General features: G+C 37.9%; 2 protein-coding genes across 2 annotated transcripts in view; one reads left to right on the forward strand and one right to left on the reverse strand.

Moving 5' to 3' along the window:
- Positions 1-24,987, forward strand: part of GABBR2 (gamma-aminobutyric acid type B receptor subunit 2) — a 483,887-nt gene that overhangs the window by 265,202 nt on the left and 193,698 nt on the right. The window contains exon 8 of the mRNA XM_035318083.1: positions 14,776-14,836. Coding sequence (XP_035173974.1) covers positions 14,776-14,836 — 61 coding nt within the window. The remainder of the gene's footprint in view (positions 1-14,775; positions 14,837-24,987) is intronic.
- On the reverse strand, positions 9,518-10,151 carry LOC118162117 (guanine nucleotide-binding protein G(I)/G(S)/G(O) subunit gamma-12-like). The gene is given in 2 exon segments (XM_035318084.1): positions 9,518-9,821; positions 9,824-10,151. Coding segments are annotated over 2 exon segments (264 nt in total). The 5' UTR covers positions 9,903-10,151; the 3' UTR covers positions 9,518-9,636.

Genomic DNA, 24,987 nt, shown 5'->3' on the forward strand with positions numbered 1-24,987 from the left:
ATGTATTCATTTTTCTTTTTTTTTTTTTTTTTTTTTTTTATGCCACTAAGTAAAAGCAAGGGGCATAGCCAGTATCAAACAGTCTCTTAATTATTAAATAACAGAAGTGTGTTATATGCCAAATTGCCAGAGGTCAGCTTTCATCACTTGATGAACAGGTGACAAGACACAAACTTGCACTGCACAACTTAATTTGTAATGCCAACATGCGGACATCATTTACACTACATGTTAGTAGAATGTACCAAACCAAAGCCAGGACTTTAAGTTCATGTTGTCCGTTCTTTGGACTATGCCCAATACATTTGTCAGCTCTGCCTCATGAGCTGCTGACCTCTCTGACTGCATGGGAAATGGAGCAAAGGGAATCTGTCTGGGTTTAATGTACTTGTTTGATGTACTGCCACAAGAAAAAATGACTGATAAAGGCAGCTGGAATATAGCTGTTTTGGTAGAGGTGGTTCCAGGCTGGACTGAAAGGGCTAGGAACTTTCCTAGCAGAGTTTCCCCAAAATGCCAACATCAGCTCTCGAACTCATGTTACCAGATATTTTAATTTATGCCTAGCAATAAAAGGAGGAGTTATTGATGCAACTTGTTGATAACATGGAGTTGAAAGGCACTCTTAAAATAGAGGACAATTAAAATATCACATGGGCAGAACTGAAGGACCATGAGGATTATGGTAAGAGAGACTGGAGGAGATTCAGGAGTGAAAAATGCAAGGGTATACACTGAGGCAGCTGGCTGCTTTAGACACACCAGAACCATTTAAACATAATGTAGTTGTCCAAGATTCAGGCAGCAGTAGTTTGAAGGGTTCTTCCCCAGTCTCACCATCAGGATGCTGACATTCAAATTCTGCTGCTGTTCTGGAACATAGTGTTCAAGAGAGGTATTTTGGACAGGGTAGGTATACCTCCTATATAATTTTTTTTTTTTTTTTTTTTTTTTTTTTTTTTTTTTTTTTTTTTTTTCCCTGTAAAGGTAACTCAGCTGTTTTTAACTTAGCCTGTGATGGCTCAGAGAATACCTGGTATGCCAAGAGGAGAACTACTTGTACTCTATGTAAATATCAGCTGACAAACATAGGGGAAAGAGCTGTTTATTTCAAATTGTTCTGTAAGACTTTTAAAAAAGAAAAAAAGCATATGGAGGAAAACTTGAAATAACAAGGTTCATACACGGTCTCCTGATGGGAATAATGGAAGTTAAAAGCTCACCACATGGAGTTTTATAATTCCAAGGGCTTAGACATGAAAACAGCCCCCTGCAAATGTATGGATGGGTAGTAACTCTATTCTGGTACAAATTTACTGATTCTCCTTTTGCGTGTGCTCCTCTTGAAGCTAGAATTGAGAGCAGTACTTTAAAATCTGTAAAGATACCATCTTGGCTGCAACATTGGAGGGAAAAAAAAAAAAAAAAAAAAAGAAAGAAAGAAAGAAAGAGATGTCCAGCCCTTAGCTATTCTATGTGATTAATTGGACATAAGACATTGAGTTAGAAAAAATGTGAAAAGTGGACTCAATTTACCAATAACTGGAATTTTTCCTCATTTCAGCAAATTATCTAGTTTTACTTAAGGGTTGACAATGAAATATAATATGTTGCCCTGTTTTTATCCCCATCGTCATGTCTACAGGAATCATGAAGGGTTTACAAATATCTTTAAAAAAAAAAAAAAAAATAAAACAAACAAAAACACTTTTTCTTTTAAATGAGTGTGCATTTGATATATGTTTCATTTTTTGGTGTAACCTTGATTTAAGATTAATTTTAGGCAGAGGATGTATTTGAATTAATAAAGTCTTAAAAAAAATAATAAATCCATCACAGTAGAAAGATGTTTAAATATCAGTAAGCCTTCACAGTAGAAAATGTGGGAAAAGTGAACCCAAAATACTCCCATTACTCTAAACATCACTCTAAGGCATCTGAAGAGAGCTACAACTTTGAGAGCTCTGATATATGACAGCTGGAAAGCTCTTACAATGTGTAAGATCTAATGATGTGATGCTGATCTCTCACAACTCAGAGGCTGAACTGAGGATCTTCCAGGGTCTCTGAATCTGACTGTTTTCTGAAGAACATGGAAAAGGATGTCTTTTCTCACTAAAACTGCTGCAGGGATATAAATTGGGAATCTTTAAAGTTTCAAAAATATTCCAGTTATATCTCATTGATACTCTGCAGGCTGTTGGCACAGGTTAGAACACCCTGAAGGATTAAAATGGACAACAAAAAGGGCTTAATTTGATTTTATAAAAAAGTCTGTTGACTAGACCTCATTCCTGCCACTGGCAAGTCTGTTCAAATCTCCCTGCCCAGTGCCACTAATACTATTCTCTGCAGCTTTTGGTCAGAATTTGATGCTCATGAAAGCATTACCTGAAGGGATGTATCACTAAGGAAGTAGAAGACGATGAAGCATCTACTTCATTATCATCAAGCATAGCTGTCTTCAAGAGTGCTTGTAGATATGGAAAACAATATAAACAAAATCTGAAATTTTAAAGAAAGGTGAGTCTAAAGGCCCTAAGATTAGAAATAGTTTAGTCTAGGTTCTTTAGCTTTATAGAAAAAGCTATCTTAATTGCCATAATAATTCTGCCAGTTGACAAGCAAAGCTAAAACTACAACTGGGTTAAAATAAACAGCTGTTAGAAACTTGCTGTAAGTTTAGATGAGATATCTTTGTTCCATTATGAAATGGGAAATCAGCCTTTCAGTGACTGTCACTGTGAACTATACATTAGAAAGTTAATGACCTGGATAGCTCCTATGCTTTGAATTGCCTTAATTGATTTGCTATAGAAAGGTTTAAAATAGTTCAGTCACTAGAGACATTTCAAGAATTTTAAATAGAAATATTTGAGTTCCTGTTTGAGAGCTAGTGTTGGGTAAGGAGGGAAGCTCAGTGTTTGTGTTCTAGACATGGATGCACTAAAACAACAGCTTTTTAGCTGTTTACAAATGTCTTTCCCGATAGGTGTCAGCTCACATTTCTGCCTGCAGGGGAATTTTCAGATGTAGAGTAGCCATAGAAGACTGAAAATGAGTCTCCTATCATAGTCTTTTCTATAGCCAGTAGTAAGAATCAGTCAAGGCTAACAGGTATTCATACTTGAAATGCTAATTTGTAAAACTGGCTGGTCTGCATGCTTTTTTTTTTTTTTTTTTTTTTTTCCTTTTTCTTACTCATTAAGGCAATTTTGAATAAAAGTATGGTCACTTAGAACAATAATAGTCAAAAGATATCTGTGGTGAGATCACATGCACGTGAATAATATCAGCGTGCTCTGCTTTGGATGCAAAGACCTTCCTAATAACATAGGCTGGCTTCTTAGTGGAAAAAGTGTAGTAAACAAAGCAATGTACTGAATGCAGCAGATGTGACAGAGACTGGGCAGGAAGAAGTATGCAGAGGGTGGGTAGTGGCTCCTACCATCTTTTGGGTCATCATCGGAACAAATAAAATGCAACCTGAGCTGTTCTCTCCACTGGAATTAATGGAGTTTGAAGAGACTGAAAGAAATTACTTCTGAACATCATCTGAAATTGCACTGTTGAACAGATAATACTGCTGCTTATTACTGTGTCCTTAAAAGGCTTTATGCCATCTCTTCTGATTCATTCTTACAAAAACAGTTAACAAACAAAACAAAACAAAACAAAACAAAATAATAATAATAATAAAAAAAAAACATTTGTGGTGGAATATAATATGCTGTTATGCTGTTTCTACAGACACACAGAGCAAGAAACTGAAATCATCAGGGACTCAACCTCAAAAGAACAATTCTCAACATCACCTCTGAAGTTCAAATTTACTTTTTTTAATACACACTGAAAAGGGTTTGAATTTCTAGTCCCAGTGCTACAGACTATTTCTTCCTCCTCTTCTCTAACCACCCTGAAAGACAGGTTGTTTACATCCAATGTTTGTACACATATCTCAAAGAGGCTGCATCAAGAGTGAAGGCATTATTTGGCTTGTGCTTCTCAAGCCATCCACAGATCAGGAAACTGGCTAAATGTTAGTAGTCAGTTATACCACCAGACATGGAAGTATTTGTTGCAAACAACTTCATTCTCTGTTAATTTTTCCCATACTATTCAGAAAAACTTGCAAAAAAAAGTTTGTCAGATATTTATTTTAATTTCTTTCTTGTCATGCTTTTAAACCTAGGACAACTAATTATGATCATATTTTGCCTTCTGCTAATCATAAACCTAGCTGAATGCGTACAAGCACATTCTAGTATGAGTGACAAAGCATAAAGGTACTAGATTTATTCTTTCTTCATCTGCACTGGCCAGCAAGTGCAATACTCTTTGATTTTCTGCATGATTTTCTGGTTAATATGTTCTTTTTTTCTGTATCTTCACCTGCTTAAGAATTGCTACTGTCTTGACAGGAAAAAACATTTCCTTAGATTTGCCTCTGTGTGTAAAACAGAGTGCTCTGATGTTCACTACTTCAGCTTGCTGTGCTAAACAAAAAAGCTATGGTTATGCTGTCTCACTTCAGCATAGCAGTGTAAAATTGTATGTATACATCTAAATGCTAATCTAATGGAACAGCTTAGTCTGGGTTTATCTCATGACAATGTGCTGGCTGCAGCACACTTTTATGCAAGGACAACTGAGGACTGAGGACATCATCTTCTCCCCTGAGCTGAGAAGAAACTCCATCAAATTCTGTCCATTCCTTGTCTGATTCCTGCACTTCCCTGGAAATGGAGATGCATGCCTGCCCCAAATGTGGTAAAGTTCAGGTAGCAAAATATTAGGTAGAAATAGAGGCACTCCTGTACACAGCAAGAGCATCCTCTCAAAAGATATCCTGTGTTTCAGTTATAGATAGCCTTCCTCAGGAAATGAATAAGAAAATTGAAAAAGGACATAAAATCTGGAGTTAGGAAAAAAAAAAAAAAAAAAATCTTCTATAAAGGAAGGGTTTCAAACCTTAAGTTTGAGACTTAAGGTGCTGGTCCTCAGTTACCATTTCTTCTACCCCGGCTGTGGAAGCTGGGTTCTCTGTCATTCCTGTCATTATTTGGAGAGATATTAGGGGATGTAAAATGTAGTATTTTTTGAGGAATCTTGTTTTTTAGGAAGGATATGTAATTCAAGATGGTTTATACTAAAAGAACTATGTATTCTCTCTCACTGCATTATGCCATTCTCTCATATTATCACAGATGAAAAATAGGTCCTACTGAATATATATATGTGTGAATCTATATATATGTATATAACTTCAGTTTCTAGAGACTGCCGTTTATTCTATAGGCTTACAGTCTGTTAAGGGAGGTGTATGCCAAAGCACAGAACACAAATGTCCAGTGCTGCAGTTTACTTATACAAACTGTTGTTAGCAGAGATGTTCCCTTGTCAAATATATGGCACCAAGCCCATATTTAAAAATGAAAATTTCTGGATATTTTTTTCCAAAACAGGTTGTCTCTGTGGGGAAAAAAAAAAAAAAAAAAAAAAAAAAAAAAAAAAGTGACAGTTTTGTATGTCTCTCTCCTGTATTCTTCATTTCCAAATATTTCCAAATGGCCTCTAATGCAAACCTGCACAACTGCTTATCCTGTATGTCACTCATGTTGAAGCAGTTTCTGTAACCTATTTAAAAGGTCATGATTGTTTCCTGAACTTTGAGATAAAGCTGTTTTCCCATTTACTCTTCTGTCTACAAAGAGATCACAGAAGAAGCTACATAGGAACATATGAAATGTCCCATGAGGTCAGTAGAGTGGTCCACCTCCCAGACCCCTGTTTCTAAACAAAACAAACATGCAATCCACACTCAATGCAAGTTTCATAAGTTTGCTACTTGCTGCAAAGAAATAAAATGAAAAATGTTATGGATTTTCTGGATTTTCTCCGTTTTAGACCAATGTCCTTATAATTTTGATGAGCATCTCCTGGTTATATTATTATATATGATGATCACCAGTTCTCCATTTCCCTTTTCCATCACCATCATAATTACCTGTTTGTTGTTGTTGTTGTTTGTTTGTTTGTTTGTTTTCTGGGCACTCTACCTCTGTAGCAACATCTGTGCATTTCATCTATTCTGTCAATTAATCTTTCCTTCCCACCTTCTTTCTCCAAAACCCATGTAGTCATGTTTGGGAAACTTACTCATTTACAAAGTGCTTTTTTTTTTTTTTTAATTTTTATTTTTTTTTCAAGCATTATTCCTGTGGAGCAGGCAAATATTTAATACTCAGATAAGTGTGTTTTTTTTTTTTTTTCCTTTTTCCTTTTTTTTTTTTTTTTTTTTTCCTTTTTTTTTTTTTTTTCTTTATGCATGCTGTCATAGCTAGAACACAAGTACATGTTTAGTTGGGAATAATAGTAATGCTTCATTTAGAAAATGTTAGCCAAGACCAGATTCTTCACACCTGTTCTTTAAGCTTCTCTGCTTCTGCTGCTCTCCAGACACCAGTGTTCAGTTACCCAGTTCTCTTAGAAAATGTCATATGAGAGAAAGGGAAAAAAAAAATCCTGTTGCATCATGAAACATTTCAAATTTAAATGTTCCATTTTGAAAATTTCGACAGAAACATCTTTTCTGAAAATAGTCTTCAGGCTTGAAAAACTGAAGTAACTGGATCAGCTTTAATCACATGTTCTTAAAACGTTTTATTCACAGATATAAAATTCTCAGGATTCAGGAACACCGTTGGTTTTACAAACCATTATAATTTTCCTCACTTCCTGTATTTGTTCACCTCTCCCTGTTCCTGTGATGACTACCTCTTTGTCCTTAGGAGGGTGACAATGTTATTGCTGCCTGTCTCATATCGTCTCTCCACCTATGCTCAAGGACCCCTTTGTCTCCAGCTAATTGAGTGGCATAACTAGGTCAAAACCAGAAGAGTTCTGTGCAGGCTGCCCTCCACTGAAAGTTCACTATTTGTTTCAGAAGTGAGATTAGACTTGCACTGATGAAAACTTGTTGGATTACTGTTGTCTTGAAGGTTACATTTGGAGGGTGGAAGAGGTTATGGTTCACAGTGTGTAGCTCTTCATCATCTAGACATTTTGGGGCCAAGATCCAGCTTGCTCTGTGCATGGCCAGGAAGGCATGGCTATAGATAAAGAGTCCTGCATGAGTAAATCTATGTCAGTGTGTATGACATGTAGCAGGCTGCTCAGATTGCCTGATAACACCAAAAGGCTTCTGGGACTAACAAAGGGTGCCATGCTTCTTCCTCCTAGCTGCTCCTTTGTGCTGGTTTGGGGTCTGGCACTGTAAAAGTAATTCAGAAACAATATCCCCACACACACCAAACCAAACCCAAAATAGCTGAATACATCTTGCTGGTTTAACAGGCTGCAGTAACCCACTCAGGGGCCCGATGAGTGGTGAGCTGCCAGCAGGAATGTGTAGGACTGTGCAGCTGGGAGCCACGTGGCAGGGCAGTACCTGCCCTTTGGGTGTTGGCTGGCTCTCAGGTTTGCTGTCCTCTGATACTTCACCCTCCTTGTCTCCTTTGCTTATTGGACTGAACACTGAAGGATCAGAAGAAAACCTTCATTTCAGCAGATATTATGAAGCTTAAAGGGACAGCTTAATTACAGGTCTGCCAATACTTGATATTCTTTCACAATAATACATTGTTCTATAAATAGAAAACACAACTTCAGCGGCCTTAATGATCCCACTCTTTTTCAGGTATTTCTGCAGCACTTTATTTAAATGGTTTATGTTATCTCACATATATTTATGTGAGATATTTATTTCTGCAGCACTTTATTTAAATCACAGAATCACAGAATTTTCTAGGTTGGAAGAGACCTCAAGATCATCAAGTCCAACCTCTGACCTAACACTAACAGTCCCCACTAAACCATATCCCTAAGCTCTACATCTAAACGTCTTTTAAAGACCTCCAGGGATGGTGACTCCACCACTTCCCTGGGCAGCCCGTTCCAGTGTCTAACAACCCTTTCGGTAAAGAAGTTCTTCCTAAGATCCAACCTAAAACTCCCCTGGCGCAACTTAAGCCCATTCCCTCTCGTCCTGTCACCAGGCACGTGGGAGAATAGACCAACCCCCACCTCGCTACAGCCTCCCTTGAGGTACCTGTAGAGAGCGATAAGGTCACCCCTGAGCCTCCTTTTCTCCAGGCTGAACAAGCTCAGTTCCCTCAGCCGCTCCTCGTAAGACTTGTTCTCCAGGCCCCTCACCAGCTTCGTAGCCCTTCTCTGGACTCGCTCGAGCACCTCCATGTCCTTCTTGTAGTGAGGGGCCCAAAACTGAACACAGTACTCGAGGTGCGGCCTCACCAGAGCCGAGTACAGGGGGACGATCACCTCCCTAGACCTGCTGGCCACACTGTTTCTTATACAGGCCAGGATGCTGTTGGCCTTCTTGGCCACCTGAGCACACTGCTGGCTCATATTCAGCCAACTATCAACCATCACTCCCAGGTCCTTCTCTGCCTGGCAGCTCTCCAACCACTCACCTCCCAGCCTGTAGCTCTGTTTGGGGTTATTGCGCCCCAGGTGCAGGACCCGGCACTTGGCCTTGTTAAACTTCATACAGTTGACCTCAGCCCATCAGTCCAGCCTCTCCAGATCCTCCTGCAGAGCCTTCCTACCCTCGAGCAGATCGACACACGTACCTAACTTGGTGTCATCTGCAAACTTACTGAGGGTGCACTCAATGCCCTCATCCAGATCATCAATGAAGATATTGAAGAGGACCGGCCCCAGCACCGAGCCCTGGGGAACGCCACTAGTGACCAGCCTCCACCTGGATTTGACTCCATTTACCACGACTCTTTGGGCCCGGCTATCCAGCCAGTTTCTAACCCAACGAAGCGTGCGCCAGTCCAAGCCAAGAGCAGCCAGTTTCTTGAGGAGAATGCTGTGGGAAACGGTGTCAAAAGCCTTGCTGAAGTCAAGGTAGACCACATCCACAGCCTTTCCCTCATCCACCCAGCACGTCACTTTGTCACAGAAGGAGATCAGGTTCATCAAGCAGGACCTGCCCTTCATAAACCCATGCTGACTGGGCCTGATTGCCTGCTTGCCCTGCAAGTGCTGTGTGATAACTCTCGAGATAATCTGCTCCATGAGCTTCCCTGGCACTGAGGTCAAACTGACAGGCCTGTAGTTTCCCGGGTCAGTCCTCCGGCCCTTCTTGTAGATGGGCGTCACATTTGCTAGCCGCCAAAATAATGCACTTGGCCGTGTGTCCGTGCACGCGCGCACGGCTCTGCATTACCCAGGCAGGTGTCGCTCCCTGCTCTGTGCATGCCCGCGAGTTAAAAAACTGAAATAAACGGTGGTTAATTGGGATTCCCGACCTGTCCCTGTTCTGTCGGCAAAGCCAGGCAACTTTGGTGGTGTTTGCGGAACTCGGGAGCGGGGCCAGAGCTGAGCGGCTCCCCAGGCACCGGGGCAGCTCTGACAGCGCGGCCGGCCCCGTGCCCGCTGGCCGACGGCGAGGACCCCGCTCCCTCGGCCCAGAGGGCAGTTAATTCGGCTTGAAACCTGCTTCCTAACGAAGACCAGGAAGAGAGGAAATGCTTTAGAAGGCTTAAGGAATCATTGATACACGTGGGAAAAGAAGAGTTACTAGCGGGTACCTTACAGGTTATTTGTCTATACATCTTGCCCCGCGTCGCAGAGCGGCAGTGGCATGAGCGCTCCTATAGCAAAACACGTCTTCTTATCCTTGAAGGGGTTCTCAGAGGCAGGTATGCCCATTAGCAACAGATCTTTCTTGGCATGTTCTTCACAATAGAGCATGAGGTCTGCTGACGCCTTTGACACCTTTATCCGTTCTTTGAGGCTTCTACTCTCAGCTGCTGGACAGTCCTTTGGGCCTGAGCTGTGTTGTTGGTGGTGCTAGCTGTTTTGCCAGACATTTTCAGAGATCCGGAGGCGCTCGCATGTAAAGCGGGAACGGTCCGCGGTCAAAGCTCCAGACGGGGAGTCACGAGATGCAGCCCGGCCACAGGTTGTGTGACTTTGAGCGAATTCTTTAGTCTACATAGGCAGCCCTGACGCCCATCCGCCTTGCTTGGATTTTATTTGTGCAGCGAGCCATCCGTCGGTCCTGCCGTCCGTCTGTCCTTCCGGCCCCGCTCCCTGCCGCCATCCTCCGCCCGCAGCCCGTCTCCAGGGGCGACCGGAGCGGTTTATGTTATCTCACTGAAGAACCCCCAAAGTGACTGAGTTAGCTTATTTTTGGAAAAACTACTGACAGTCATTTTTGGAACTGGTGTGACTATGTAAGCTATGGGCATTTCAGGGAAACTCTCCAGGGATAAGCACTGCTATATGGGGAGATGACCTGCCTGTAGGGCACGGTAGCCCAGATTGCTGGCCAGTGGAGTAGAAATGAGAAGGAACCTTTGAAAAGTACTGGCAAATTGGAAAATGTATGAACTAAAGCAGACTTTTTTTGTAGACGTGGTGTGGAAAATCTTGAAATAGATGCTATTTCTCTGATTAACATACTTGAGACACTTTGAGACACTTTGCAGAAATAAAGTAAATGAAGTCATAGTTGAAGTGTAGACCTGTCCCTGACTGACAGAGCAGTTAGAAATGCTCTGAACTTGCGTTTTATAGAGTGATGAAGGAAGTGAAAGATATGAATGAAAAAATGTGTTGGCTGTGGATTTCAGTGTATGAGAAATGAAATAATTTTAATATTGGCATGAGCCTATATCCAGAGCAGAATAATAAAACTGTCAGTGATAACGCAAAGAAAATTCTAATAAATACTAGTGCTCCATAGCTAGAAAAGAACTTAATATGTTCATAATAGAGGAAAGATAACTACTTAATATCAACTAAGAAAAAATTAAAATATATGAAACAGCTGCTTCCACAGTAGACAAATGACTAACAATGCTATAATGACAGGGGAAGTCCCATGTGTCTAAATTAAAACTAATGTTGGCTAATATTTTATGAGTATGAATGGATGATTGTTGTGAACTTCTTATTCTCACCACATATAAAGGACTGATGGCTTAAAATAACATACATTCAAGAAAAGAAGACGAAGACTACATCCAGGGAGATTGTACATTTCCAAGGGGAAACTTTCTTTTTAGTAATGAGATGAAATGCAGCTATGCTGTATAACCAAGTATCTGCAAGCAGGACAAAAAACAATGCTAGGCTTATAAAAATGGAGCACATAGAAGAAGGCAGTGTGCAGAAGAAACAGAGAGGTCATATTCTTGTATGTGGCTGTTGTGAGACTAACATTGAAGCGTCAGTTACAAGGAAAGCAGCTGGACTTTGAGATACCACTAAATCAAAACAAAACAAAAAAAGCAAAACAAACAAAAAAACCCACAACATGAACTTCCACAGCTTTTAGCAATAATGAAATATATTTCAAGAACTCTGTGCCAGACTGAGCTTATTCAGCTTCTCTTCCACCTTCTGTTCACATTTCTGTGTATCAGACTCCAAGCCACACACTTACTATTTAATTCCCACCAACTTTTCAAGGATAATTGCCAATGCAAAGTGCTTGTCCACAACAGAGAGTTGGGCAGATCTGTTGTAGAATTGGTATTTACTATAGCATCACTTTTGTAACTGGTGAAGAAAATGACTTTAAAAGTAATAAATAAAAAAAAAAAGGTCTGTAGATTGAAGAAAATGAGACAGGTGCTATGATTTCTGTGTGATTTCTATTGGTATCCATTGGTATGATATGTATTTAATGAAGAAGAAAGCTCTTTCTGATTAACTACTTTAATGTATAATAAAATATGTGGTTTGATCTAAGTGAACATAATTCACTTCTTAGTTGATCGAAATGTTTGTTAAGGGAAGAGACCATATTTTGCATTTCTTGAAGTGAAATAATTAATTACATGACTGGGAAATATTGTTTGAATCCGAGAATCATGTTCTGAAGTCAGTATTGACATTACTTTTATTACTTTTCTTTCGAAAAGTACTTATCATCTGTATAATCACTGTTCCCTTTGCTAATCAGTATCTAACTATGCCTATTGTCACCAAAACACAATGAGGATTTTGCCTGTTTTTATATCGACATGAATTTCATCAGATCTTGTCCTTACCGTGGGTCACACCATAAACTGCAGTCTGTTCTCGCACATGTGCTGGACACTATTTAAATAAAGAAAAAATAATAATAATAATTTATGGATCTCAACTATAAAGAAAATAACTCTCTAGCTAAATCTTATGGTATGATATATTGATAGCAAACAAATGACTTGATGCAGGCCATAGAACACCATCAGATTTTAACTCACTTCTCACTTTTCATGCCATAAATCCATTGTTTCTATCCATAAGTCCATTGTTTCTACAAAACAGATTTCTGAAAAACTGACTGGTTAATAGCCATACTGGAAATCTTAATTGCAATATCCGTTTACAAAATAGAATATTAAAAACAAAATTGTATGTTTGTTTAGCCTTTTTACCCCAAATCTTGTGTTTTATAAAATAATGGCTGTAGTTTGTCAACAATACCCAAGACAATGTCAGGACTAATCAAATTGTATTTAGAAATTATTTATTCCTTTTAATAACCCATTTTATTTTTTAACATTATTCAGTAAGCTTTTCTGAAGGTAAAATATAGTGATTGAATGATTTTGTAGATAACAAGGACACTTTCACATGAGTTATTCTATAATTCTTTCCTCATCATCATCCATAATATTTTTCCTCATATGTATTTTATCATTTTTTTTATATATTTATTCAGAACATTCAGATATCATCTATGTTCAATTGATAGTTTCATAACATGTCAATGAGTTTGTATATATTTATCTCTAGTCAGTAAGTGCATATGGTTTATGTCTGTCCTATTGAATGATGAAAATGTACTGTGGTATTACAAGAGGCAATGATAATACTGAAAAACTATTGCACTGGGAATCCAGAAAAATTCATGAGTTGGTATATTATATTATCAATAATAGATGGCAGTCATAGATGACTGTCATCATAGATGATAGCAATGATTCTTGCTGGATGCTTATCTCCAGCACTCCACTAAGCTACAACTTGCAATACTATTATCTTGTAATGAAAGAATAAGAGGAGACAGAGTTAAAGTAAAAGGCAAGAAATTTAAAAGCAAATCAAAAAGTAATTTATCCACACTATGAAAAAATTAACTATAGAATTCTTTGTCACAGGCCACAGAACCGAGAATTTAGCAAGAATTTAAGAGTGCATTGACCTTGTGATGCTATATATCTGCAATAAGTGATACTTGCACAGTACCTTTTACAAGTCTTTTCTTTAATGTTTTCTACAATTTTTTATTTAAATGAAGTAGGCAATTGTTTTATGATTATGTTCAAACAAATTAAGGGATATTAAATACTACTTCTCCAAACTAAGGGAGATCTAGATGAAAGTTGCTAAGGTGCACACATATATCTGCCTGCTAATGTTTTATGTTGTAGCCACTGAATTAGATTTATTTCCACCTGGACTTCAACAGGAGCAGTTCCTGTGCTCTTCTGTAGCTGTCGAGAGAATGTGTGTTATTACCATTGTTCATTTCTTGTGCTCTCTTTTTGTCAGAAATTGGGCTTTTTGGTTTCTACTCCATATCACATGGTAGCTTACACTTGTTGAAATGTGTCTTCTTTCTTACCAAAGGGGAATGGTATTCAGTAGCTTTGCAGGAAACATGGGGTGAGTGTTTTGTAGACCCAAGAGCACTACACACCCTTGGTATAGTTGCAGCTGATTTCAGTGAGTCAGTCTCTTTCTGCTTTTAAAATTCCAATTGACAGCATATCAGTACAATATTATAATCCATTTATATAAGATTATATTTTATGGCAAGTGTACAAGTTAAGTTTTTTTGTTTTGTTTTCCTTTTTTTTTTTTTTCTTACATTGTTCTGTAAATTGAATATGACTGTGTTTTGCAACCAGAAAGGTTATTCATAATGGGATTTATACATGAAGAAATGTATGTAGCCTTACATGCTTTTTTGGTTTCTCTTACCCTAATATCTGCTAAAACAAAGATTAATGGAGATGGATGATAATAATTATCCAAACTGGGGGTGGAGTAAAACAGCGATCTATATTTACAGCATTCAGCATTCCACTGTAAGTTCAAAATATTAAAAATACTACTTAGCATAAATGAATGAAAACCTGTTCTTTCACACTCCATCATAAAATAGCTGAAGTAAGGAGAAAATTAAAAAACTATATTCTTAATTTAACTCAGAAAGATGGGATGAAAGATGGGTAATTTGCTAGGGATATGTGAGGAGATTCAGCCTCAGGGATAGGTGATGAGGTGACCTTTTTTTGAAGTGTAACAACATGTAGTATAACAATGGGTAGCACTGTCTTACAGGGATCACATTTAAGAACAACGCTTGGAAATACAAGCTGATATAGTATATAAACACAACACAAAAGCTTCTTGAATGACTTTTAATAACTTTCGTAACCTAGATAAAAACAGCTATCTGGGATTCAGCAAGTTGATGGCTTTATTGTACCTCCATTTTCACTCTCGAACTGTGGGTGGTGACACTGATCAACTTTCTAAGGCCATTGAAAGTATGTGGAAGAAATCTTTAAGGAGATGTTAACTGAGTTATTTCAATCTTGGCTGAATCTACTATCTTCAGTATTTAAACCTTACTTGGGTATTTTAATAGTGAATGGAAAATAACTGCAGTTCTAATGAAATTATATTATGAGAGATTCATAGAACTTTTAAAAGTTATTTATTTATTTTATTTAGGGTCAAGTTGTTTTCAGAAATGGAGAGAGGATGGGAACCATCAAGTTTACGCAGTTCCAAGGTAGGTTACAAACAATTTTATTTTCATTGCAATTATTTATGCAGTTTCAAACTTATGTATCGATTGTATTTGTTTCATAATGTTTTAAATATGTGCAATTACTTTTAAAAGAAAGTGCTTGAATGATGCATCAAGGTGCTTAGAAAAAAATAGGAGTTTTATTACCTGTTTAAAGTACCGTGTTTTGTACACACAGTGCTCTGAGATATTTCCAAGTATTTTCCTAGAAGAAAATCCACATACACATAGAAACTATAGATCTATAGCACCAGTCAATAGCTGTTGGAAAAACTGCACTGATCCACTTAGTACCCAGTCCTTAGTACAGTCATTTCTGGAAATTGAATCTGAAGAGGGTCTTGGAGAGATTTTGTTGTTGTTGTTGTTTTGTTTTGTTTTTCTCTTAAGCTCTTTCAAGTTAGCATTTGTGCTCTCTGAAGGCTTGCTTTTGATGTTCAGCAACTGGTTGCCAAAAGTTGCTTCTGGAGGCAGGCCCTCAGCATGTAAAGGACATAAATTGCCAACCCCATCCCTTGGAGGCAACAGTCTCCTGCAATGTGACTCATCAAGACTGCTGCATCCCCTCAGCCTGAGCTCCTTCTGAAGGGAATTGTCTAAGCAGCAGAGACCACAGATGGAGCCCCTCCTTGCGGACACTAGGATTTGTCAAGGGTTGTTTGCAGCCGGGACAAGGTGCTTGCTTGACAAATTTTTCTGCTGAAATGGTAATTCACAGAAGACGTCATAGTTGTTTCTACAGCTCATAGAACACAATTCATGTTTTTATTCCCAATCTGAGACTGAGATAAAGCTGGAAATAATTACATTTCTGTGGTCTTGTGAGAGCAGTAGTGACAAATCCTTCTCAGGCAGTGCACAAGAAAGAAGCTTTCACTCTTTCTCTTTAGGAGATCACTTTAAACATAATCTTGCTGACCAAGTTTCGAAGGCTCATCCTTTGAGCAGAAATTGTCTGCTGCATGGGCATTATTATTAATGAACAGCAATGCACTTGGGGGGATTTGTTACTCATTCTAATTTACAAAAGCAATCTTAAGGATTGTTCTTGTCTTCACATCTACAACTGATTCTATTAACTGATGTTCCCTGAAGCATTTCTACCCACAAAAATTTTGCAGACTCCATCTCATGATAACATAATTTAGAAATTATTGCTCAACGCTAATGATAAATATTTATTGTTTCCTCTGCTTCTCCTTCCTCCCATTTTTTTCATAGTAGCAACGTTTACAGCAACATGAAAGAATAATGAGTAAATATTACAAGGAGATTTTACAAAAGGTGTTTATTCCTCAGAAGTCTGAAGGAGGCCCTGTGCATTCTGCCCAAGGCAGCTGCACCCTGCTAGAGCATCCAAGTGAGGAGGAAGTTTGGCACATTCCCTCTGTGTATTAATGATGTGATAGGGGATCTTGGGGAAGTGAGACATACATCTTCTGAACTAATCTAGAGGGGCAGCTGAAGACCTGGATAGCTAATTTTATACTTCTATTGCCAACCTTTGAAATTTGAGTTTCTTTATAATGTTTTCCAGTTTTGCAACAGATGCTATTTAACACCAATGGCTTTACGATCAGTTGAAGTACTGTTGGGTCAATAAGAACAGAGGAGACAGCTGCCCATTTTATAATTCCTTGCCATTTTGTAATGGCTGTTTCAGAACTGTTTCAGGCCCATACCCAGGATTTTGATCATCAACCACATATTTCCCACCAGCCTACAGGAAAAAAAGTCTGCTTGTTTTCATTGTAACCCACGCATCCTATGGAGAAATACAGAAGAAGGGCTGGATTATCTCTCACACAAGCAACAGTCCATCAACACATCTGAATTCTGTCTTAAATTTTGTTGTCACTAATTTGGGAAATGAAAGCAATGTACAAAAAATATAAGAAATTGAAATAAGGAATGATATTCACAATAAATAACAAACAATAGGGAAAAACAACACTTTGTTTTTTTTTTTTTTTTTTTTTTCAAACTAGAAATGATATTCCAGCTATTAACAGATTATTTTTTTCTTTTTCTCTTTCATTGTTACTATTTAATACATGGCTTTTATACCTGTGGCATAGTTGTAAAAAATACCTGTAGAAAATGTTAATTTTTAAAAAAGAATCTTTAAAACATTGTTGGAAAGCTTTCCAAAATATTCACATTAACTTTTAATAAATCTTGGACTATTGGAGCAGATCCAAATAATGAAAAGAAGCTAATTAAATCCAGTACTTAAATTGGTAAATGGGATTTTCCTTTACAATTATAGATGTTAGGTGCTATCAGGCTTGAGATAGATATATATCTAATTCATTAACATTTTTTTATGAACTATGATACAAATCATCATGATTTCTAGGAAAAGAAAACATTAAAGATGTCTTTTTTAATTTTTTTTTTTTTTTTAATGAGATTAGTGTTAACAGTGTATAACATATATTAAACACATTAGTAGCTTATTATCCAAATGTAACTGGGAATCATCAGTATCAGTGTTCTGCACTTCCACAGTCATTTCTTCATCTGCAATTGTTTATAGTTTTATTAATGGCTTGAATGAAAACACACAATTATCACCAATAAATCAATGCAGAAAAATAAAACAAGTAAGTAGATAATCATACATGAGAAGTAGGATTTCTTGGCCAGAAACTCTATTCCTCATTTGCCAGAGCAGAAAAACAACTCAGTCTATGGTGGATGCAGGAGCTTCAATTTCTGTTTCCTGCAGTATTGGACAGACTGTGCCTGACAACTCTAACAAGAGCTTAACAGGCAGGATGGTACAAAACTGAGAAGGCCGACAGTGAGCAAGACATTTTTCCCAGGTTCAAAGGGCAGTGCTCAAACTGAAACGATTTGATATTTCCCTGGAAAAAGAAAGCCTCCATGTTGCAAACTGCTTGACAAACTGTTGAAAAGAGAAAGTTGTCCAGGTGTCCTTAACACAAAATCTTTGCTGGAAACCTTTGTGTTAATGAGATTATCTGAAAACATTTTAGCTTTGGAAAAGTAGACAATGACATCTGCCAGAGGCAAGGGAAAACAGCCCATGATGGTTCAGAGGGTAACTGCGGTACACAGATGAGATTTTGAATAGCTGCCTTAATTTTGGAGGTAGATGTAATTTTTCCCAGACTCATGCTAGTCATTTCCCTTTTTTCAGCTTCTGTTAGTTTTGCAAGTGGTCAAACAGATGGTGCCAGGGATAGCTGTGACCAAACTACTTACTGCTGTATAGATTGTGAATATCACTCAGGGATGATTTAGTATTCAGCAGAGAACACAAAGCACATGTAACAGCATTTTGTTCCCCTACCTTACTGACAAATAAAGATCAGTCTGCCAGTCTAGCTCAAATATCCAAGTAATGTTTGAAAGTTGGCATCTTTCTGAATGAAGCAATTTTTCCACTGGTGCCATTAGAGGACTATTGTCATTGTCAAACATGTAGTTGGAGTAGATGAGCCAAAATCTTTTGGCTAATGGAAGGAAAGAGGATCCTGGCAACTCTAAGCTGAAAGAGGATCCTGGCAACTGTTGTTGTATGCATATCAGGGAACAGGGAAGGAAGCTGCAAAAGTGGGACTGAAGAATGCTGTGGTACAGGAAGCTGCAAGGACAGAAATATAGCCATTCTTCAGAGTGCTTCACTGTGGTAGATCACTGATGATTCATCTGACTGGAGCCTAAAAAACACCTTGCTTTCAGACATTTTCCTATTTCTGTCAGGCATTAGAGAAAACATAAAAGACTTTGGTGCTAGAATAGATTGGAAAGGAAAAGTAAAGCTGAGTTTAAACAAACAGTATTGAAATGTACATAAATCATGCTTGTTGTAGGTAGGAAGAAAAGTTGGTGGTAATTCATATTGAGAAAACTTGAAGACAGAGGGATGGTTACCTGCTGTGTCCTTTTGGGAAGAAAAGGTCAAAGAATTTAAGAGTTTCTACTCAAAACACAGGGGTTGGCTAGGAAGTAGGCTATGTTTTTAAGACCATTGGTTTTCTTAGAAAAGCCATTGTGGTGGTTTTACCATGCTAGGCAGCTGAACACCACAACCGCTCTCTCACTCCCCCTCCCCAGATGAGAAGGGGAAGAAGTAGAGGAAAGAACAACTCACAGGTTGAGATAAGGATAATTTAATTAAAGGGGAAAAATATTATTAAGGAAATATTATTATTAATTAAACAATTCAACTAAAGGGAAAAAAGGGAAAGGGGTAGAGGGAGGGGGAAAGGGAATAACAAAACAAAACAAGTAAAGGCTATGTGGAAGTGTAGAGGAAAGAAATTACTCTCTACTTCCCACAAATGAGTGATGCTTGACCACGTCCTTGAAGCAGTGCCTCAACACACGTAGCCAGCGTTCGGGAGGAGGACAGACGTTTTCGCAATGAGAGCCCACCCCTCCCCTCTTCTTCCTTTTTCCACCTTTTATTGCTGTGTGTGACATTATATGGTATAGAATGTCCCTTTGGTTGGTTTAGGTCAGCTGCCCAGGTGATGTTTCTTTCGCACGTTTTTGCCCACCCCCTAGGAGGATTAGAGAGAGTCCTGATGCTGTGCCAGCACTTCTCAGCAGCAGACACAACACCGGTGTGATACCACTGCCATTCTAGCTCCAAGTGCAGAGTGCAGCACTGTATGGGCTGCTGCAGGGAAAGTTAACATCCCAGCCAGACCCAGTGCAGCCATTACTGATTTTCTACAGTAAAAGCCCTAGGTGTTCTTTATTCAACAGATACAAATAAACAAATGTCTACTTTGTGGTCAAGAATTCGTAATGATACATGAGATTCCAGGATTGCTTTCATGGAGTCTGTGTTTATCTACTCTGTTTTGACTTTTCTGGTGTCCACAACCATTTCAATGAAGAAGACATTAGCAATTCTCCAGAATCACCTACAGATACAACATCTTATTCTCCAGGGGCATCAATCCAACCTTGGAAAACTTTTCTTCTATTATTTTAAATACAATTCAGTAGAGTCAAACTACTTTGGGTTCTTGTTCTCATAATGATTCATATAAATATTGAGACTAACGGCCTTTCAATATTTTTTATATTTTTGGTATACTGTCCAAAATATATCCTACAGAACCAGTTTGTGGATTTTCTTTCTGTGAATAATGTTGAAAGAATATAATCCAACAGACAAAATTTTTATTTAAAACCCTGAAAAATCAAGTTTGAAACGTATCTTGTCAAATATCCAGAGTCTGTGGTGGTAAATATCCAAAATCAGTGGATTCAGATTTCTCTATCTCAACAGCATATGTACAAAATGAGAATAAAATCCTTAACAATGGCTGTGCCTGTGTGTCATCATGTCATGTCTTTCCCCCGCCCCCTCCACGCCCCCAAGATTAAGGATCACCTTTGAATAGTCAGATATGAACTTTGGGGAAAAGTAAATAAAGGAATACAGATTATTATTATTATTATTATTATTATTATTATTATTTTGCTGAGCAGAATGTGAATAGTGAAATATAAAGACTCACTTTTTTACACAAACTGAGTTTTACACAAATTGAATTTTATTTATCCTGGATAGTAAATATAGCTGGATTCTTATGGAAAAGAATCCTCTATCCTTAAAGAATCATTTTGCATGCAAAAAAGGGAATAAATGAATAAATTAAGTAATTGGGAAAATTTGCTTCTGACATCCTTACTGGAGTGCTTGACTTGCAATCAAAAAACTTAGTTTGGTGAACTATCTCTTAGGTGTCCCTGAGAAATGGAGTATCGACTCCATTGTATCTGCATATCAGAAGCAGTGTAGTTAGATTGTGGCCATTCATGTCTTCTTGACTACTAATTTTTATATTAGTGTTCAGTACATCCTGTTGATAAACTGTACCAGAATGGGTAGTAGCAATTTTCTAACACACCACATGCAAATACATAGGCAGTAACTTTTTTCAGCTCCAAGGCCATTAGTTGTGACAAGGTGGGAACTTTTAATAGGTCCCTTCCAATTGAAATCCTCCTTAAAAGATAGTTTTCAACATACTGTCAAATGTTTCAATACCAGTTCATTGTGGTAGAACTGTGGTATACAAAACCACATTGGTGCTCTCTTTTCTTAAATCTGGTCGTTTAGAAGGATGATTCAAAATTTTAGGCATTGTGCTTCAGTCACACTGCCTCTGTGCAGTACCGCTTCCTTCTTTTAGTTTTCTTCAGTGACATTTTCTTAAGCAATTTAGGAGAGTATTGTCTATGTGAAGCTCCAGGCTGTCCACAAAACCAAGTCTCATTTTCATGAAAAGAATAGCTTCCTAAAATGGAGAGATATAGCAAGGAGAGTCCTGAAAAGATGTGCCTTAAATCTGGAGTCACTGAATATTGTCTTTACTGATTAGGAAGATGAACTACAATGTGTAGTTTTCTAATGTACAATGGTCCCTTGGGGGTGGGGCAGCAAGCTGCAGGGGGACTAGACAAGCATTCAAAAACTTATTAACAAATTGCAGAAATAATCAGGAAAAAACAGAATTCTGTTTATTTAGGTCAAATGCCTGGTGCTACATTGGGAATAATCTGCTGGGTAAATAAAAAATGGGGGACGTTCACTAGGCCATAGTTATATGTAAGAGGAACCAGGGGTTACAGTGAGCCACAGGCTGAATATGAATAAGCAAAACCATGTAGAAAAAAAAAATAAGTAAATAAAAAGAAAAATTTTGCACTGAGATATATAAATAATTGTGTACTTTTACTCTAGCCAGTGCCAAAAGTCTACAGCTACCTACTGTGTCCAGAACTGATTTAAGGAAAATGTATAAAGATGACAGGATTAAAAAGATACCAAATCAGAAAAAGCAAAATATCTAGGTTGCATAGAGAAGAGGAGATACGATGGTCAAAACATATGACAGTTCTGCTAAAAAAAAAAAAAAAAAACTTGCCTTGTGCTACCCTCATTGTCTGGCTGAGAAGCAAGGGATTTAAATAGTATCAGTGGATATTTAAGCCACATATTAGGAAAGACTTTCTAATGAAAAGGATATTTAAACTCTGAAGAGATCATAATACCACTGCCACTGAAACCTTTGAAGAACAAATTTAACAGCACTCTAAAGTATCATAGGTGTTTTAATTGTTCCTGGTGACAAACAAATGACTTTTTATACGTCTTGAGTCCCCTGCTAGAAGTACTGTATTTAATTTTGAGCTATTGCTCATCTGCAGTGTATGCTATGTGATTCTGACACTCACTTTACAAATACCCATATATTTACAAATACCTATCTATTGCTAATACCAGTTGTTGTATTTCTTTGAATAGTTTCTAGTAAAAGACAGGATAAGCATGAAACTGTAGACTGTTTAGGTGATTTGTGAGGAGAAAAAAAAAAAAAAAAAAAAAAATTGTTCCTCTTCTAGCATCTGTTTTATGTTTTGTTTTGTTTAGATCCAATGTATTATTTGAGTGTAAAATTATCAAGTAATCTTTGGGGCCAGGGCTAGAGAAGAGGTGAGGATCCCTCACCCAAGAGAGGCTCGTAAATATAATTGTTAATATAGTGTTAGGCCTTTTGTCCTTCTGTTTTCTGGTCCATCAGTCCTGAATTTTTTGCTGCAATATTTTTAGCAGGAGAAAAAGTGAGAGTCAATACCTAGACAAATCGATAGCGCAGACATGAATATAAAGTAAATATGTCAGTCCTCTCATGCAGAACATGGATTAAACATGGGATTTCCCAAGCATGATGTCTCTTCTAACCATTTATTTAAATAGCTACTAGGAAAGGGAAGTGCTGTGTCTCCTCTTCTGCTGAAGCATTTAAAGAAGTGACTTCTTGTCAGTTCTTGAACGGTGTGTTTCCCCCACAAGCACATACTTTAAAAAAAAAAAAAAAAAAAAAAAAAAAAAAGACACTGATAATTAAGGAATCTATCATAAGAGACCATTTACCCTCTGACAACCCCGAATAGAAAATGCAATTCTTCCCATGTCTGTATAATAAGGTAATAAGGTGTGGAATTTGAAGTGCAGATATTTTGGTGTTTCAGTTGCTTAATGCTGTAGTACTTGATTCTCTGTTTGGAGAATGAATTGTATGTCTGGTTCATGAAGTATTGCAGTATTGGGTCAGACGACAAGCTCTGTCTAGGTCAGTATCCACTTGACAGTGCCCAGGAGTGAAGGATATTGTGTATGTCAGTTATGGGCATATGCATAAAAACAAGCATATATAAAATAATTGTTTCTCAGTTATATCCTCCCAGTTTCCAAAGGCCAGCTTCTTCAAGACATTTTGAATTGGAGGGTGTCTTTGGAATATCTAGTTTAATGGTTCCTCGTGGATTTATCCTCTACCAATTTGTCATATTTTTCATGAATATGTTTATAAATGTGTCCTTCAACACATCCAGTTGCAATGAGTTTCACAAAAATAATTATGCATGGAATGATTAAAGCTCTTCCATCTGTTTGTTTGTTTGTTTGTTTGTTTGTTTCAGACCATCTATCTCACGATTCATTGGGCATAACCTGGTCTTGTTGTGTGAGAAGTGGTGAATAATTGTGTATTATTCACTTTTTCCATACGATTCATGTCTTACAGATCTTTCTCATCAATGACTCTCATTTACAAAGGAAAGCTCTTGTCATACACTTAGTTTTTTCCTTATGAAAAAGCTGTTCTATAATTCTAATAATCCCATACCTCTTTTGATATTCTTATACCATTTTTTGTGATCGCATAATGAAAGCCACATATAGCATTGAAATATCCATCACCATACATCAAACCACAGAATGACCTTTCCATGTTATTTTTAATTATTTTCCCAATATTCTGTTCTGCCACGTTGAACCTCTCCTTGCCTCTTTGGCCACCAGTGAGCACAGCAGTGATGTTTCAAAGAACCAGCCACAGTAAGCCTAAGGTCTCATCCTGGGTGCTTTTCACTTGTTACTTACCAGTACCAACCACTTTGTACATATGCCTGCCATTATTTTTCTCTTACACATTACTCTATATCTTACTATCACAGAACTTCATCTGTCATTTTATTACCAGCACTGCCTCACCTTTGTACCACTCCTCTGTTGGATGACAACATAAAAGAGATTGTTTCTAGCTGTTTTTTATCAGATCTATAATTCTTTGGACACATTTCCTGTTAATTTTCTCTTTTTATTCCCTAAATACTATCAGAAATGTTTTCCCCCTGTTCTAGTTCACAGAATCACAGAATCACAGAATCACAGAATAGTCTAGGTTGGAAAAGACCTCCAAGGTCACCGAGTCCAACCTCTGACCTAATGCTAACAAGTCCTCCACTAAACCATATCCCAAAACTCTACATCTAAGTGTCTTTTAAAGACCTCCAGGGATGGTGACTCAACCACTTCCCTGGGCAGCCTATTCCAATGCCTAACAACTCTTTCGGTAAATAAGTTCTTCCTAATATCCAACCTAAAGTTATTCCTCTTGTAACCTATTTTTTCAGAATTATTTACTTCTATGCATTTATTTATTTGTTTACTTACTTATTTTCATTTTTATATTCAAACAAGGAATGTTATATTGAGATTCAGGTACCCAAATTCTGCAGGAGAACTGTCAAACTGGAGAAAAGACAGATAAGAGCTACAGAAATTGTTTGGGGTCTTAGGGCATAAAGAAAGATTAAAGGGATTAAGTGTGTGGAGTTGCCAGAGTCGCCTCATTTGAAACAAGTCATATTGCATGGATATGAATTCCGGGGCCAGAGAGGATATACAGGAAGGATATGCCAATACTGCAGCCATTGGTTGTCACAGCAGCTTATTTTGTTTTACTTGAGCTAGCTTTTAAACTAGGAAGCTTGGGTGCTGCTAACAATAGTGTGCAGCAACAATAATATGGCTATGAGCGGGAAATATACCAAGTATCAAAACAAGCAATTTGGTAGCTAACCTTTCATTTGGGAACAGAGCTCTGGGAGACCGCAGCTTTGCAGCTATCAGCATTTGTGTGAGCAAGTTTAAGAGTAGCTGGGTACTTCTGTAACCCAAAGTTGTAGTAAGCAGCACAGAATAGTTAGAAAGAATTGGTTTAATTCTTTGCCCCCAGGCAAGAGAGGAAGGCCTGTGTGAGAAGCAGGAGAGATCTATTTATCTGTGTGTG

Source organism: Oxyura jamaicensis, chromosome 2, assembly GCF_011077185.1.
Source record: "Oxyura jamaicensis isolate SHBP4307 breed ruddy duck chromosome 2, BPBGC_Ojam_1.0, whole genome shotgun sequence".
In the NCBI taxonomy this organism is placed as follows: domain Eukaryota; kingdom Metazoa; phylum Chordata; class Aves; order Anseriformes; family Anatidae; genus Oxyura; species Oxyura jamaicensis.